Below are 16378 nucleotides of genomic sequence, written 5' to 3'. Positions count from 1 at the left end.
TTGCAGCAGCACAGCAAAGAGAAACTGCAAACTCTTGTTTTCCAAGTATTGAATTTCAGTAACCCATCTTTTAAGCAATACACACTTTTTCTTAAAGGCACATTTTTCCTTACTACAAGAACTTCTGCAAAAAGGAAGCGAGCAGGGACACAGGCAACTCAATCCTTCCTACAGGATCAGAACCATGGTTTCTAAATATAACTGCACATATATAAATATTTTATAAACCTACATATTTTAGAAAACTTGTGCTATACTTTTTCCCTTATCCTTAATGGTACCAGTATTAATAATACTCCTACCCATACTGCCGCAGAATAACATACTGTTTTTTCTATGGAGTAACAGAATGGTACAGCTATAAACACAAGACATGTTGGAGTCCTTCTATTCTTTAATCATATGTTACTACACTGTTTTATTTATACTATCATATAGTATTTCTCAAAATAGTTTTTCTACAGCTATAGCTGCACACAGGTGATAGCTGCACACAGGTGATAGCTTTTAATGTTACGAGACTTTCCAGAATGAAAGAAAACAGTAACAGAGGCAGAAAACCTAAAAGCATCATCCACGGCTATAAATGGATGATATCTTATATAATCTATATGCTTAATATACTATTCAAACAAACCAGAACTAGGGCATGATAATTACTTTAATTACTGTTTCTTATAAAGGATGTTGTCACATCAACGATTCATTTGCTATTTATGCATTCACCCTTAAAAACATTTGTGCACACAACTTAGGGCAGCTTATGAGTTTAAAGCCTTAATCTATTTCCTCATCCTTTCTCTTTTCATTGGCTGTACACACAGTATATGGTCTCCTTCATATCACCTGACTTCAAAACAGTTTAAAGCACTAGCATTATTTTCAGAAAACAAATGTCTTATTAAACTTTACTACAGCAGAAAACATTTTCAGATGTTTTTCTAACTTCATAAATCAACCAAACTGAAAAGTAATTTTCTATATTACAGCTGTCCAGAAGCCTTTCAGTGAATATTTGTATGCAAGAGATCATGAATGTTTTACCTTAGCTAAATCAACTTCTGCGCTTCCTAATTGCTTTTCACTATGTCATCAACTTTTCCTCTTAGAGCAGAACTGAAATGTGGGAAAAAGAAAACCCTAAGTAAAACTCTGATCCTGCACCACTTAATTTTCTGTGAGCTCTGAGGTATAGCAGTGTGACCACACAAAATGCAAGATCAAATCCCAAGCAATATGAGAAAAATTTTAAATCTTTCTATAATTGTAGAGGGGGAAAAAAAACACCAAAAACAATTAAAAGTACAGACTTCCATAATGGAATAATGCTTGAGAATACCTCAAATAACATACTATGAGTTGCTAATCAGAACTTTGGTAGGTCTTCTTCCACTGCAAAAAGAGAGAGAGGGAACACAAGGGAGAGAATCTACAAAACCTCGGTTAGGTTTTGTCTATCTGTACAAGAAGCAAATGAATTCAGCCCCCTAGCCTGTAGAGAACCTGAACATCCACAATGAAAACTGGAGAAATTTATAACACGAGCTCTTGTATCAGAAGGATGTGCACCATACATACAAGAAGAAATTCTGTGTTAAAAATTTTCTCCCCATCTGCTGAGCTACAATCTTTACGTAGCTCTATGCCAAGAAATCAAATATTTTTATTCTTCAATTAGTTAAAAGGATCTTCAATCTGTTTTCAGAAAAAGCAACTATTATGTTTGTGACAAAGCTTACTAAATATTATTTTCAACATCATTAACTCATTTTGAATTTAGGGAAAAACCTTCAGTCTATAATATTCTCATTATACACATACATACATATATATACTTTTTACCAATACATAAATATAGATGGAAGTTTGCACGTATGATGTATGTATCATTAACTGATGGGAAAATGTCTTCCAGCAACATGGGACTACAACTGCAAAGTCAAGCAAGTTGAAAGAAATACTTCAATGAGTAACAACAATAATTCACACTTTTCACTAAGTAAAGATAACAATATTTCACATGTGCTGAAAATGACTAAGTACAGAAAGGTACGTTACAATTAGCTGAATTCCCCAGAAATATCAGTTTTAGTTTTCATATAAAGGAACATTGATTTCTTAGTTACGTTGCAATGGTATTACTCTGAATGGGAACCAACAGAACACACCAAGCAAACAGACTGAAACAATCAGTACCAAAGCCAAACACTGACCATCCACTCTATGGATGATGCAGATATTAAATACAATACAGCTGCGTTGGTTCCACTCTAAAAGCATCAAGACAAGTGGAAAACAGAGCATTAATAGTTACTGTTCAAAGCTCTGGAGCCCAAGAATGACCATCAGATCTATAAACACAAAATAGGCATGCCTATTCTAAGGTAACACGTGTTAATATGATTTATAAACTTTTCTGATCACGTAAGTCACATTTTTGCAAGGTAATCACTCTTCCTTCCCTAACAATTCCATTGCATCTGCAGCACACAATAGAGCATACTTCCACTTTGCATGTGGTCAGGAAATTATAGCACATATTCATAAAGATACCAGCTCATTCCATTTTTCCAGTTAAGTCATTCCACTTTTTTCAAGTATGTGCTAATTCTGAACTTAAATAACATAAACCAATACACAAACATTTTCTACTTCTAGCAGACATAGCAAGATTACGCTGGGGCTATGAGGGGCCTATGTAAGCATCCCTTTAGGGGGCATTACGCACAAATAAGGCTGACAAAAGCATCTCCACACATTATCTCTGACTTAAATCGATTTTCCGAGCTTAGTATTACATTAATAACAGGTTAGTGGTTTTGTATGTATCACAGAGAATATAAAAAGGTTCAAGTGACAATTATTTTTGCAACCTGAATTCTAAATGTGTATCCTAAACATGACAGACTGCAAAGCTCTTACGCACATTATTCCCCATCTCAGGGCGGCAACTTCAGTTCAACAACTTCTTTGAGCAATTTGTTCCACAGTTTTGATGAAAATTTCCAAAGTTTAAACAACCACAGGGTGGGTTATAAATACAAATACTGCTTCAGATCTTAGCCTTGCCTTTGACATCTGTTGACCTTACTGTCATTTTACAGTATTTTTCTCTTATCCTTTCTCCTCTTTTCCTACACAACGAACAGACAAAAAAGGGAACAAGCTGCCCAACTAGTTGATTACAAAGAGGAAATGAAAATTGCTTGAAAGGTTATAAAATGCAAAAGATGAATGAAAATTTTATCACCGCTATAGTCAAATAATGTTGATAGTTTTGATGCATTTCCAAGTGCTGAAAACATGCAATTTGTGCTTTTGAAAACCCTACCAAAAACATGTTCTTGCTGCAAAAAACAAACAGTAAGTACAAAAATGTCAAGATACTTCCGTTACTATGGATTTTGCTCCCATTTTTATCTGAGTGACACTGAGTGAATCTGAAAGTTTAAGAATTGTATTTGTAGCAACTACAAACTAAAAGGAATTTGAATAGATTTTAAAAAAATTAAATAGTTATAATAAAAAGTGCTGGACTGACAGTCCTAAATCTTATTTAAGCATGGGGCTCAATAATGCAAGCTTCCTCACTCCACTAGCGTGCCTCAATTGCATTCTATATAGAAAAACTCTGTATTTACATAATAGATATTTTTCTACATTTATGGAATCTGATCTCTTCCCATAAACTACTGGATATGTCAATAGTTTTGTGATATATCTATCAAAAAAATCATAACAAGAATAGTGTTACAAAAGTGAGGGTACCAGTAATCATTGTCTGTGGCAGCTCATGGACTCTCAATACGGCCTCAACTGGTGACCATACATTATATCATTCTTTAGTAGCACTAAATGCTGGTAATGCAAAATGCACTTATTCCTGTACCAATGCATAGTACTTATACAGCTGCTGTACCATTACTTTTATTTTACAAACTAAAAGATATAGAATTAGTTCTGCCTTACTGCCATATATTCCCAATACTGGTTTGATCGGTTAATTTAATGAGCCAATTTAGTATAAAAATCAAGACTTTCTGAACTCTAATACGACATTCAGAATAAGGAGAAACATTAAACATTGAAAATGTTAGCAAAAATACAAAGAAAACAGGAAGATTTCAATTCCAAACCAAATTTTGAAGGGACAGCAAGTAGTTTATGCCATTAATATGCATATTTTGCTTTAAAAAATGTTTTTATATAATTTTAAAATGAAGCACCCTTTCTGAATTTAAGCATTTCACTGAAATACAGATAACCCAAGTGCTTCTACCACTGTGGTACTACATGAAACTACACAAAAATTGAGAAAATACAAACTTCACTAATTTAAACACCTACAGAGAGGCAAAAATGGTAAACCAACTATCCTAACAAAAGGAAAATACATTTTTTCAAAACATATGGAACTAAGTCAGAGTGCCTCTTCAAACAGGTAATCCTTGCCAATAGTAGAATAAACTTAAGTGTTCATTCTTTTAAAAGGCCACTTGATGCAAGTTAACAACTCACTGATTACTACAGCTGCAGAATAAATAAGTTTTATATATTTAACAAACATAATATAACAAGCCATATTAAATCATAAGGGCTCTTCTTGAATATAAATGGATGCTATAAAAACCTTGGGCACTTAAGTTACTCATTCCTTATTTCACTCTGATATATGGAGCACACTCACTGAAAATTAGTAACAACACTTTTCCTCATGTAAGCAGATAAGAACTGATCAAAACGGTCTCTAATGTAAAATGGCAGCTTTCATGCTCTTCCTAGTTAACTAAAAGTCTGGAAGGTAAAATGGCAACTACAGAAATATTTCATAAGTATAAAATGCAGAAAATAAAAAGTGATAACAGAAGAATTCTTATTTTTCGGTTGATAGTACATTAGTGAAATACAACTACCTTTTTCACTCCATTTACAAAGCAGAAAAAGAACTTTTGTCAAGACAGAGGAATATCAAGTCCAGATGCAACCTCACTGTTAGAGCTAAAGGCTATTTCAGATACACATATATGCAAGTCATTTTTTATGACATTTTGATGTTTTATTTCTCTTTTTTTTTTTCCTCCTGACTATTTCATTACTCCCATTATATGAAAGCCTCATAGCAACCATGATAGTGATTGTAAAAAATTCTTAGCCTTTAGGTATTATAATCACAGTTATAACAATAGATAAAAATCATATGTAGACAACTGATTCTTCCGGCTGATGGTGATCCTTTAACTTAAGATGTTTTTGGAAAGAAGGAAATGACAGTATGGAACACAGATATCTTAGTGTGATTTCTTTTCTGAGAAAAATGTTGAATTTTAAAGTACACGCGTCTCAACAGCATAGCAGAATTGCGCATCTGACAAAAATATATTCATATAATATATTTTTAGTAAAAACTTTTGGCCAAACTAGTTTTTCATGTTCTACTTAAAAGACCAAAATAAACAAATAAATAAATGCCCGTGGATCAAAAGGAAAACAACCAACAGTGTAACAGACAGATTTCCATGAGAAAGGTTATGCCTTTTTGTTTGACTGGGCACAATCAGCAACAAACATTAAGTAAGAGAAAAATAATTTATCTTCTGAGACCAATAATAAATAATTCTACACACACAAAGCCACACACACCTGTTGCCATGTGGCTTTTTGCAAAAGCCACACTGTTTGCTGGGCACCCAAACATATTTGCTTTCACTAGCAGATGCATGCTCCACGCCTTCCCGTTTTACAGTTGAAATGTTATCCGGAATGAACAACGGAGGTTCATCAAGGGAGAGACTTTTGCTACTTCTTCTCTGGCGTGGTTGAAGATTCTTATCAATTCTTTTCAATTTGTTTTTTTCTTTCTCATCCTCCTTCAAATGTTCTAGAACACAGGGCTCTTTTGTCTCTGCCTCTTCCTTTGTGGAACTACTTGTTTTCAGTACAGTTGAGAGCTGATGTTTCTGGGCTTGCTTCTGGCCAAGATTTGAAACATGCCCTGATAATGCATGCACAGAGTGGTGGGTATCTTTAGGACAGCTTTGATGAGTAGGAGATTTCTCATTTGCTCTTTGAATTGATGATTTCTGTACTTGTCCAGGAGCCTGGACTCGGGGTATTTTCTTCAGCACTGTGTTGGTCTGCTTTTTTACTGCGATGCCTGAAACACAGCTCTTTGTTTTCAAACCCAAATCAGAATGTTTTTTCCTAATTTTAACTGGGTTATTTAGATGTTGATGACTCTCTTGCTCATCTGCATTCCGCTTCACACCCGCTGAAGATGAACTGTGAGGACCTGAAACAGCAAAACCAGCTCTTGTTTTTGAATGCATTATTTCTTGTTGCACTGCAACTGATTTCTGTCGAGTACCTGCAGTCAGATTTTGCTTATTCTGTACTACAGATTTACTGTGTCGGGGCCTCACAATTTTTTCACATTTTGGTGAAACACTAATTGGTTTATCATCATCCTGAAATTTTGAGGCCTCAGAGCCCTCTATTTTAGCAGTGCTGATTTGCTGCTGTACGTTTTGGCTTGTATTGTCAAGAATAGTGCCATCTAAAATGCTATTTCCAGGGTCAGCAGAAGTAGAATCTCCACTTTTCAATTCTTTATTATCAAACTCCATACTGTCCAATAGTTCCTCAGATAGAGTTACAGTCTTCTCCACCCCCTTGACATCATCTAAAGGCTCTGTTATACATTCTTTTAAGGACAATACATTTTCATCAGGAACTTCATTCTGGGAACCTAATCTACATTCAACCCCCTCTTCCACACAGCTGGACAAACCTGAAAAGGTCTGATAAATTTCGCTTGGATTCACACAAACACTTGTAATAGGTGGATCATTAGCCTTTCCAGTTATCTTACTTCGATCAAGTTCTTCTGCTTTCTTCTCCAATTCCTCCGTTTTATTTACGGTCTTTTCTTCTGAAGAAGTTTCAGAACCCATTGAATCAACCCTATCATTTGCTTCATTTTTAACTGCAATACTTTCAGTATCTGCAGACGTTGAACAAATTGACTCAGCATTCCCCGAATCAGTCTTCACAGCAACCTCAGTTATTTCCTTTGTTTCTCCATGAGAAGGAGAACAAGGTCCTGCTAAATTAGAACAACTTGACTCTTGGGAGATTTCCTCAGCTTTTCCCTCCTCAAGGGTTTCCGATTTTACTTCATTCACCTCTTCAGGACCAAGAAGCCATTTTGCATTACTCTGGGAAGCTGTTACTGCTGCTGTTCCTTCTGTCTGTCCAGATCGTCTTGTACTACGTCTAACCTCTTTAGGCTGTTCCAGTTTCAGGGGCGTAGCAACATCTGTTTCTTTAGCTGGACTTCTCTCTTGTTGTTTCTGTCCTGTTTTTAGAGTAGATCCACATTTCACAGATGATTTCTTGGTACTAACAAGAGGTGCAACATTTGAACGCTTTGCTAGTGTGCTCTGCCGCAAACTCCGTACTGGTTCTATTAAGGGAAAAAGAAAATCTCTTAGCTATACTGTGCCTTTTCTTTGAAAACACATGGCTAATCTAGCATAGAAGTAGTTCATCTTGATTTAGCTTACTGGCCACAAGGAGAATTTAGCCCATAATGGTTTACTAAACTTGAAATAAAGTTTCTTGGGTTTTTTTTTCAATTTAAAATGACTGGCATTTCAATTTTACAATGCCACAGTTTGGACGTAAATTTCCAATACTCTAATGGTTATGAAAGTTCTAGATAACATTTAAAAAAACAGAAATAGCTATGATGTTAAAAAGACAATCAAAACCTACTCTACTTAGCCATTTTCTTTTCTACCTTACGTAAAAACTGCATAAATAAGTTATATTGTGATTAAAAACATAGCAGTTAAATTTACAAAGCTTTTGGAGATCACAGGATATGAATCTGAGATTCCTGATGACATTTCTTACATTTTCTAAGCAACAATCTATTTCAGCATCTTCTTTAAAAAGTATACTCTTTGGCTTTGTAACATGGAGTCTTATTTAAACTCTGACTCCCATATTAAATAAAATTATGTTTTTAACTTAACCTACTCTATGAAAGTAAATCTGTAACTCCAACAGTTTGACAGGTGAAAAAGAAAAAAAACTAGCCATATACAGTTAGCTACCATGCAGAATTTAAGTACTTTATTAAAATACCTATTTAGCATGTTCGGATATGTGGATGAAAAACTTAAGTGCAATTTATATAACCTAATTCAAAACAAAAAGAAAATATATTAATAAGAATAAATAGAATTAAATTTTTAATTGGAAACAAAGAACCATTCCAATATCTAATTTAATATCCAATCTAATACGCCAATGTTGTTTGAAAATACCAAATGGCTCTATGAGTTAATATCTAGTTTCTCCATATAGATTAAATCTTTGTTGGTAAAGAACACCAGTGCTAATCTGACACAGGCAAAAAGATCAAAACCTCAAAAATAAGTTTGAGGACCCCAGACCATAAGGAAGACATCAAATATTTATTATAAAGAAAATCAAACTGAATAGCACCCTATGGATGCCGTATTCTAGCTACAGTTAAAGCAAATTATAATTCACGCAACCATATAGCAAAACTTTACTTAAAGTTTATAAATGTTAGAAACGGCTTACAAAAATTCAACTGACATCAAATACACAAAAGCATTCATTATCTGCTGAATGATCACCTTGTGCCATTAAACGTGGAGATTTTCTTGGTGATGTGACCGACGTTTCTTCTGAACGGCTCCTCAAATTCCTGCTAGGTAAAATTAGCTCATCTTCATCAATGGTGTCATTACCGCTCTCTTTAGCTCCTTCTTCATCCATAATATCATCAAGACTAATAACTGGAAAAGAAACAAAAACAAGAGAGCCTAAAACTTAAAATGATCAAAAATGTTATAGCTGTAAGATTGAGCGAGGCAGGGGAAAAGACAGGGGATATAAATAAAATAGGGCCATCTAAAAACAAACAAAAGGAAAAAAATGAAGAAAGGCAAGACAGAAAATTCCCATGTGAGGCAGTTTCAGTGTAGAAGAAGCTATCACCCAAAGTTTAAAATTTTTGTAGATAGTCCTTATAGCTTTTTGGTGGACTCACATTTTTATTGTTTTTTGCCACAGGAAGGTCCCCAGTCTTAGAGGATCAGCTGTCCCTCACTGTCCCTTCCCACCTAAGAAAAAGTGAAGAAAGGTGAACAGCAGAAAGAGCTGATCCAGAAGTGCAAAGAGTTTAAATCACAGTTTTCTCGTAGGACACAATTAAAACTGTAAGTCCCACCCACATCACATATCTGCACCTGCAACCCCCTTTCGGAAGAGCGTTGAGTGCAGCATGCACTAGTCTCCCAGCCAGCATCTGAGAACATCGTCTTCATCAAACTCCTAACCTCCACTAACCTGAGAAGGGTCCCAGAGGTTGCTCCTGAAAATAGGTTTCCTAAGAGGCAGTCAGGCCACTGTACCAGCCATTCTCCTCACTTTCTCTAAGTTTGGTTCTGCAATGGTAGCCTCTCCTATCCCAAGATCCTATGTGTGATTAATGAGTCCCGGTCCCTGTAGGATGCGAAATCTGTGAGATCAAGCCAAATACCCAAGTGATTTTGTAAAACATGTAGGAGGGTTTGACAAATACAGCACAGACTCCAAACAACCAAATGAAGCCTGTTTTTCTCCATTCAGGCACCTACCTAGAAGCATTTTTAAGACAGGCTGACTTACACGACAGAAAAAAATATGTCTAAAAATTTCTAACAATTGCTTACTTGAAACAGATTTAAATTAATATATTTATCTTAGAAATCAAAACAATCAAGAAGTTAATAGAAATTAAAAATTGTTAGAATTTTTAGATTGCTTCAGAAAATCTATCAATTCCTGCTCCTTTTCAACTGATGTTACCACAACTTTAAGAAAAGGAAGTGCTTTTGTGAAGACAATGCAATTCTGAGCATAATTTTAAAATATCAAAACATAAAAGTTGTAAAACACTGCTAAAGCCAAACAGTGATCCATAATCAAGTCTAGCAAGACTCTCACTCAGCCCACAAGCTTCTGTTATGAGGAACAAATAACCCTGTTAATTTTAAAGTTAAATATTAGAAAGGTTTTAAACAGCCTCTTGAACAAGGCTGACCTTGGCACCAGGTAAACAGCATTCTGGACCATGATAATTAGACAGCTATCAGGAGCTGAATGCTAGGAGTTTCTTGAGCTGACAGTTTATTGTTATTGATTTATATTTAAACAATAATTTTTAGTGACTGCATTGCACACCTCAGTTTACAAGAAAAATGTATTTCAGAAAATTACTGGCAGCTGCTTCTTTTCAATCCACACAGGCATCTTTATGCACGTGTGTGTATACATATACATACCACACACAAGCTGCAGAAGACTGATAATACTAGTCTCGCCCCACTCATGTGAGTGCTCCTTAATCACTTGATTGCCAGAAACTAGAAAGACATACTGAGAAAAAGACTGCCCTGTAACTGCCCTGTTAGACTTTATTATCCCCTAAATATATGATACTGGGAGCCACTGTCCAAGACAGGAAACTGTACAACATGGACCCTTATCCTAACCCAGACTGTCCATTCCTATATGCTCAAAAATTTCACTATGCCAGCAGTTCTGCACTTTGTTATTAGCATTCTTATTGTAACAGTGCTCTTACAAAATGTGAAATTGGTATTAGGGACTAGATTGTGACAAAAGAGACTCTTGGCAGATCCTCTTCCGTCTCTTCAGTGAAGAACTAAACTAACTACGGAAGATAACGCAATGAATAAAGACTACTCAGACAACGTTTGAAACAATTTTGGAGCAGGTTTTAGGGCTGCCATTACAGCTCCAGGTTTTATAACGTTCTTGCTCAAGTTACTTAATTTACACACCCTTCTTTATTAACATAAGGGACAAATTCAGCCTGTTATTGACAGATATTAGTTTAAAGTATTAGAGTGGAAGTATTTTCATACTTACAAGACTCTGTGCTGTAGCTTTAATTTTACAGAGGAATTTGAAGCACAGAATCTTGTTACTTTCAAACCATCTGAGCTCTAATTCAGCTCTTACAACACTGAGGCTGGATGAGGAGCATTCAACACAGAATCCTGCTGGGAAAAGAAAAAGTGACAGGGAACAGTAATAGACACAGAGAAGGAGACTAGAAAATTACATTATGAAAAGGAAGCAGGGGCAGAGAGACAGGTTTGGAAAGAGGAACCTGACAAGCAGAAAGAGACAGAACCAAAAGGACAGAAAGAGGTATAGGTGGAGGTATAGGACCTCAGTAATAAATACCTGAAGAAATTAAGACAGAGAAAAGTGACAGAAAATCAGGAGAAAGGAGAAAAAAAAAATCAAGAAAAACTCAAATTGGAATAGAAAAGTTGTACACTACTGTACAATTTAACAAGCTCCAAATAAGGAAAATATGGGTCATGTTCAATACATGTATACTGGAAAATGCACCATTGGCTACCAACTTAATGTTTTAATATCCACAATATTCTCAAAGCTTTTAAAATACCAAACTACTGTGGTACACTACCACCACACATAGGGAAAATAGTATACTTGCAAATTCAGTGGAAAAGTTTCTGTGTATTAAAACAGTAGTGTGACAGCTTTTTAATTCCTCAGCCTTGTAAAACTGAGGAAAACAAGATGTCTGAATTGCTAGGAGAAGAGGAAGGAGGGAAGGAGAATTACTCCTAAAATAACATCCAAAACTTTGGATCTGACATGTCTTTATTTTCTTCATTTTTATTAACTCTTCCTTTGATTATCTACAGCCAAAATTTAGACAGAAATATTCAGATTATGGACACACCAGTCAAAGTAAATCTAAATTTCAAAAAGCATTTTCCCTGCAGATGCTAGAGCTGGTTTCCTTTCGCTTACCTATGCACACAGAACAGGATTTCACTGTTCCTGCTTTGTATAGCTGTGAATGCTACCTGTGCCTGTGTCATGACAACAGCAGAACTGAACAAGTCCAAGGCCGATTCCATATTTGGATTCTAAAAGCATCACAGATGTTATGCAAATGGTTGGACATTTAAAAATTGCTACCATGTTATATGCTGTTGACGACATAAGAACTAGCATTAAGTTTTAGTGGAAAAAACAGAAACAACCTAGAGCAGTAACTAATGCATGTGTCCAGGGAAACCTTAAGCAGCGCTAATAACAAACTGATAAAGCAGTAAGTATAGGTGTTTACACTGGAAGAAATAACACTAAATCTCAAGCTCTACAAATGAAGACGGCCTATTTTATCTTTTTCCTATTGACATCTGAGATACATATATTTTTAAACCTGCTTCTTGAACATACTTTGATAGAGAAAAATACAATTTTCAAGAGAGATGAAATCAATGATATTTACGTAAGAAATACATAGTGATATTTATATAAGAAAACACCAAATTCCAATTATTTTAGGATTTTTTTTCCTGTAAACATGTAATCTGTTTAATTGAAAAGAATTTGTCTATCACAACTTTGTACTAACCCCAAAAGGCAAGAAAAGAATCACAGTAGTTAGCCTTTGAAATATTAAATTAAACATTTACTCCTGGTTCTCTGTTAATTCCTAAGATGTAAAGAGGGCTTTTTCCTGTCTTCAAGAGTAAAAACATATGCAAGAATTAGGATTAATAAACATAACACAGCATGAATCTTGACAGAGGACTGAATCCCCATTTAAAAAAAAATGGGGTTACATCACAGGGCTATGGATTCAAAACTCTCTGGCTATCGGAGCCTGTTACTTTGATGTAGAGAGTAGTAAAAAAAATTCCAACAACAAAATAAAAATACCGCAAACCAAGCAGTTTTTTTTTTTTTATTAAGAGAGCCTTTAAATGACTTCTGTGATTTGTGAATACATTAACTGCCTCGCAAATCTCTCCATCCATGAAACTGATCCAAAGGAATAAACAACTAATCTTTCAGAACAACCTATAGGAGGGAAAACTGGTAGTTTGTTACCTACAAACCAAAAAGCATGCAAAATAAACACCTTCCAGGTTCTCAATATAACAGCAATATAGCAGACTTAAATTTTATACAGAAAAGTTACTACCTTAGTCACAAGACAGTGTGCAACTGTTCACATGGAGAGCTTGGAGGAAGGAAGGCAGGGAGAAGTAAGAATATGGAGAGAAACTGCTATTTTAGGTAGCAATCTGAAGGTTAGATTCACAATCACTTCATTTGCAGGAGAAAAATAAACATGCATTTGCTTTCAGTGAGAAGAGAGTGAATTTGCTAACACAGCCAGACAGGAGGCTGGCTAAAGAACAAAAGTATTTGTAGTCTGAACAACTCTTTTGGCTCCAAAGATTTAGTAGGTAATCATAATTTTAGCAGAGGTAATGGTGCTTTCAACAGTACTAACGAAACCACAGAATAAAATTACAAAGAGAGCAGGCTGCACTTGGGGGAAACACTTTCACTTTCCAAGCAGCAATCTAGAGGGACAGGGTAATTAAAAAGATGTCCTCAACACCCTTTGCATACTCTTTTATAGGGCCAGTCTTCCTCATCATTTGTTAGAAATGCCTGACACAATAAATGTACCCATAAGCTTAATTGCTTAAAGGTGTGATTTTATCATGAAATACTGAAACAGCTCTGGAAAATACACAATGCAAATTCCATTCCCTGCATTATATGCATAATAAATCAAATAGCTCTAAGGAATGATATTCTGAAAAACTATAGCATTCACAATAGCTGAGAAATACCAATTTAGCACGATCACTGTGATTACTTAGGATGATTTTGGCTTCTGTATGGGATTATACTGGATCCAACAGGGGAAGAGTCTGTCGTTGTTTACCACAAATCAGATAAACCGTCACTATTCCAGGGCTAAACTCCACATGATTTCCTTCACTGCAAATTATGTGATCTTAGCTATAAGGGTATCCAATCTGACCTGCTACAGTAGCAAGCTTTCACAATTAGTTGATAAGCTTTCAGCAATAAATAAGAGCAACAAGAAAACCTCATCATCATGCTACCATCCAAAGTTAAAAAAGAAGAAAAAAAGTGTTGCTATCAAAAGTTACACCATATCCTAAGCTTTGCATTTTCAACTTCTGATCACAAAATTACTCGGGGGGGGGGGGGGGGGAAGAGAAGGAAAAAAAGGAAAGAAAACACGAACAATTGCCCAGCAACTGTTCTACATAATCTACCCTCCTGTCCTGGATTATTCAGCTTTTGGGAGAACCACCACCCTACCGTACTAACGACCAGAAAGGCACAAAGAAACAATCAAGACCTAAAACATAATATGGGACACTTCTGATTGTTTCAAAAACTTGGGCTTCACTTTAAATTAATTCTTCAAAGCCTCATTTTGTCAAATTCCGTCCTCTAACTGGCCAAGAGAGTGGTTTTACCAACTTCTGCTAAAGGCACTAGGCCTTAACTGCTAGACAGTAAATAGCTTCCATTATGGCTAAATGCCTACAAATTGCAGTGAGTAACAAGATCAGTGAAGAGCTGGTGCCTCCGTTCATCGAAAGAAGAGAAGACTTCCTAACTCTGCCACAGCAGCAAGAATCTACTCAGTCTAACCCCACAAACCAGCTACAAACCAACTACAGTTTCACAGTTTCAGTCACTCATCGCAAACACATCGCAAAAGGATCTCAGCATATCATCCGTTAATTTGTCCCACATCCTTTCCAGCTTGTGGAAGGGTCAAGAACAGTTATTTCCACCTTCGCTCACAGCCATTTACAGACAGTCCTGTCCAAATGAGCAGTATTCTCCAGACCGCTCGGTCAATGCTGAACAAGACAACCCCATTCCATCACTCAGTGCCAATTAGGAAGCAAGCTCACAGAGCAGGCAAAGATCTACAATGTCATCTAACTGAAGAAATCATTTAGATCCAGCACTGAACAGGTTCAGGCAGAGACATAAACATGAAACTGCTTTACCGGCACTGATAAATCTCCTCCTACCAGGGGACAGGCAAGAGCATTCTCATGCTCTTTGCCGTCTGTCATACATCAGCAGCGCTGACCACGAGATATTACCATCTTCCCTGACCAAAGTACACAGAGTCTTACTTGCAAAATAGTTTGCGTGCTTGCTGGTCAGATGCCTCTAACAAGCAGTGATTGGACATTAAACTTCAATTCACATAAAAAAAAATCTATGTGGTTGAGTACTTGAACTATTTAAAGGAGATGGAACCCATTGTTAGGCAGCATCGATCACATACAGTCAGACCATCACTATAAAAAGGGCTTAGTATTAACAAAAGCTTAGTTCATGGTTAATGATGTGCAAGATAAAACCTAAAGCTGAGCAAGATGGATGCAGTGTTGATGAGCAGTAACTTTGGATGAAGCCTGTAAACACCCAGCAAGAACTGATGTCAATCCGGCAGTAAAAAAGAGGGCTGAAAACAGATCCATATCTGAAAACCAACTTAAGAGCAAGAAAAGGGAAATGTTTTTTCAGACAAACACAACCGGTAGCCAAAAAGATCTGATCTCTGAAGGAGAGCAGAAAAAATGCTGTCACAACTGTGGAAAAAAATTAGTATGTAGGTAAGCAGGCCCGATATCAGCCTTTCTCAAAGCTTCCAACTCAGAAATGTACTCAGGCTCACGAAAAATAATTCTTACTTAGAGACACGGTAAGACATCTTTCAGTTGAAGGCATACTTGTTTTGGGCATAGGTTTGTGAATACTCTTGAACACTTTGCTCAAACCAGGCTTTCACAGCAGTATTAAACGAGCCATACCTTCTGCTCCTCCATTTTATCTATGGGACCCTATTCCATTTTAGCGAAATCACCTCATTCTAACTATTTATACCTTTATCTCTTCAATTAGCTCATAGTAGTAGAATATGCTACAGCATGAAACTTTCACCACTTTATAAATGTAAATGTGGACAGAACAGTATATTTCAGTTATTCATGGTCCAGCAAGCATGCCAAATCTATCCTTTGCTGTTTAAACTGGCCTTCTGAATTTATTTTCATGAGCATTTTGCTCCATTTCTTAAACTGCTCCATGGACTACACATGGGTTATGCAAAATACTGTTTGAAGGTCTAAAATAAGGTTATGGTAGATAAATTTCTGACTTTGGAAAAACTGAACTCTTCTTCAGGAATCAACTCCAGACTGCCAACAGAATTAAAGACTGTAAGACACACCAACATCTACCACTGGACAGAACATAACATTTCTTAGGTCTTGCCCTGGTTAACATGAATAGGTAACAATAAATGCACTTAAAACCAGTAAAAACCTTACCAAAAATGTATTTCAATATGTACATCCTTCACTCTAGCGAAGGGATAAGAGAATAGCCAACAGATAACCATCCCGTAACCATACCACTT

The 16378-nt window shown here is 36.0% G+C and overlaps 1 protein-coding gene across 7 annotated transcripts in view; it reads right to left on the bottom strand.

Moving 5' to 3' along the window:
* Positions 1-16378, bottom strand: part of PHF3 (PHD finger protein 3) — a 56094-nt gene that overhangs the window by 27158 nt on the left and 12558 nt on the right. For 2 of the 7 annotated variants that reach the window (XM_064508630.1, XM_026122518.2), the window contains exons 2-4: positions 9086-9158; positions 8670-8831; positions 5641-7462 (exon numbers count right to left, since the gene is read on the bottom strand). In XM_064508630.1, the coding sequence (XP_064364700.1) occupies positions 5641-7462; positions 8670-8811 (1964 nt within the window). In that variant the 5' untranslated portion in view covers positions 8812-8831; positions 9086-9158. Of the gene's footprint in view, positions 1-5640; positions 7463-8669; positions 8832-9085; positions 9159-9384; positions 9541-10971; positions 11078-16378 lie in introns of those variants that run through there. The other 5 variants (XM_064508629.1, XM_064508631.1, XM_026122516.2 and 2 more) reach the window with 4 other exon arrangements.

The sequence above is a fragment of the Dromaius novaehollandiae genome, chromosome 3 (assembly GCF_036370855.1).
Source record: "Dromaius novaehollandiae isolate bDroNov1 chromosome 3, bDroNov1.hap1, whole genome shotgun sequence".
Taxonomy (NCBI): Eukaryota; Metazoa; Chordata; class Aves; order Casuariiformes; family Dromaiidae; genus Dromaius; species Dromaius novaehollandiae.
Note: the sequence above shows the minus strand (reverse complement) of the source record. Positions and strands in the feature narration are given on the sequence as shown.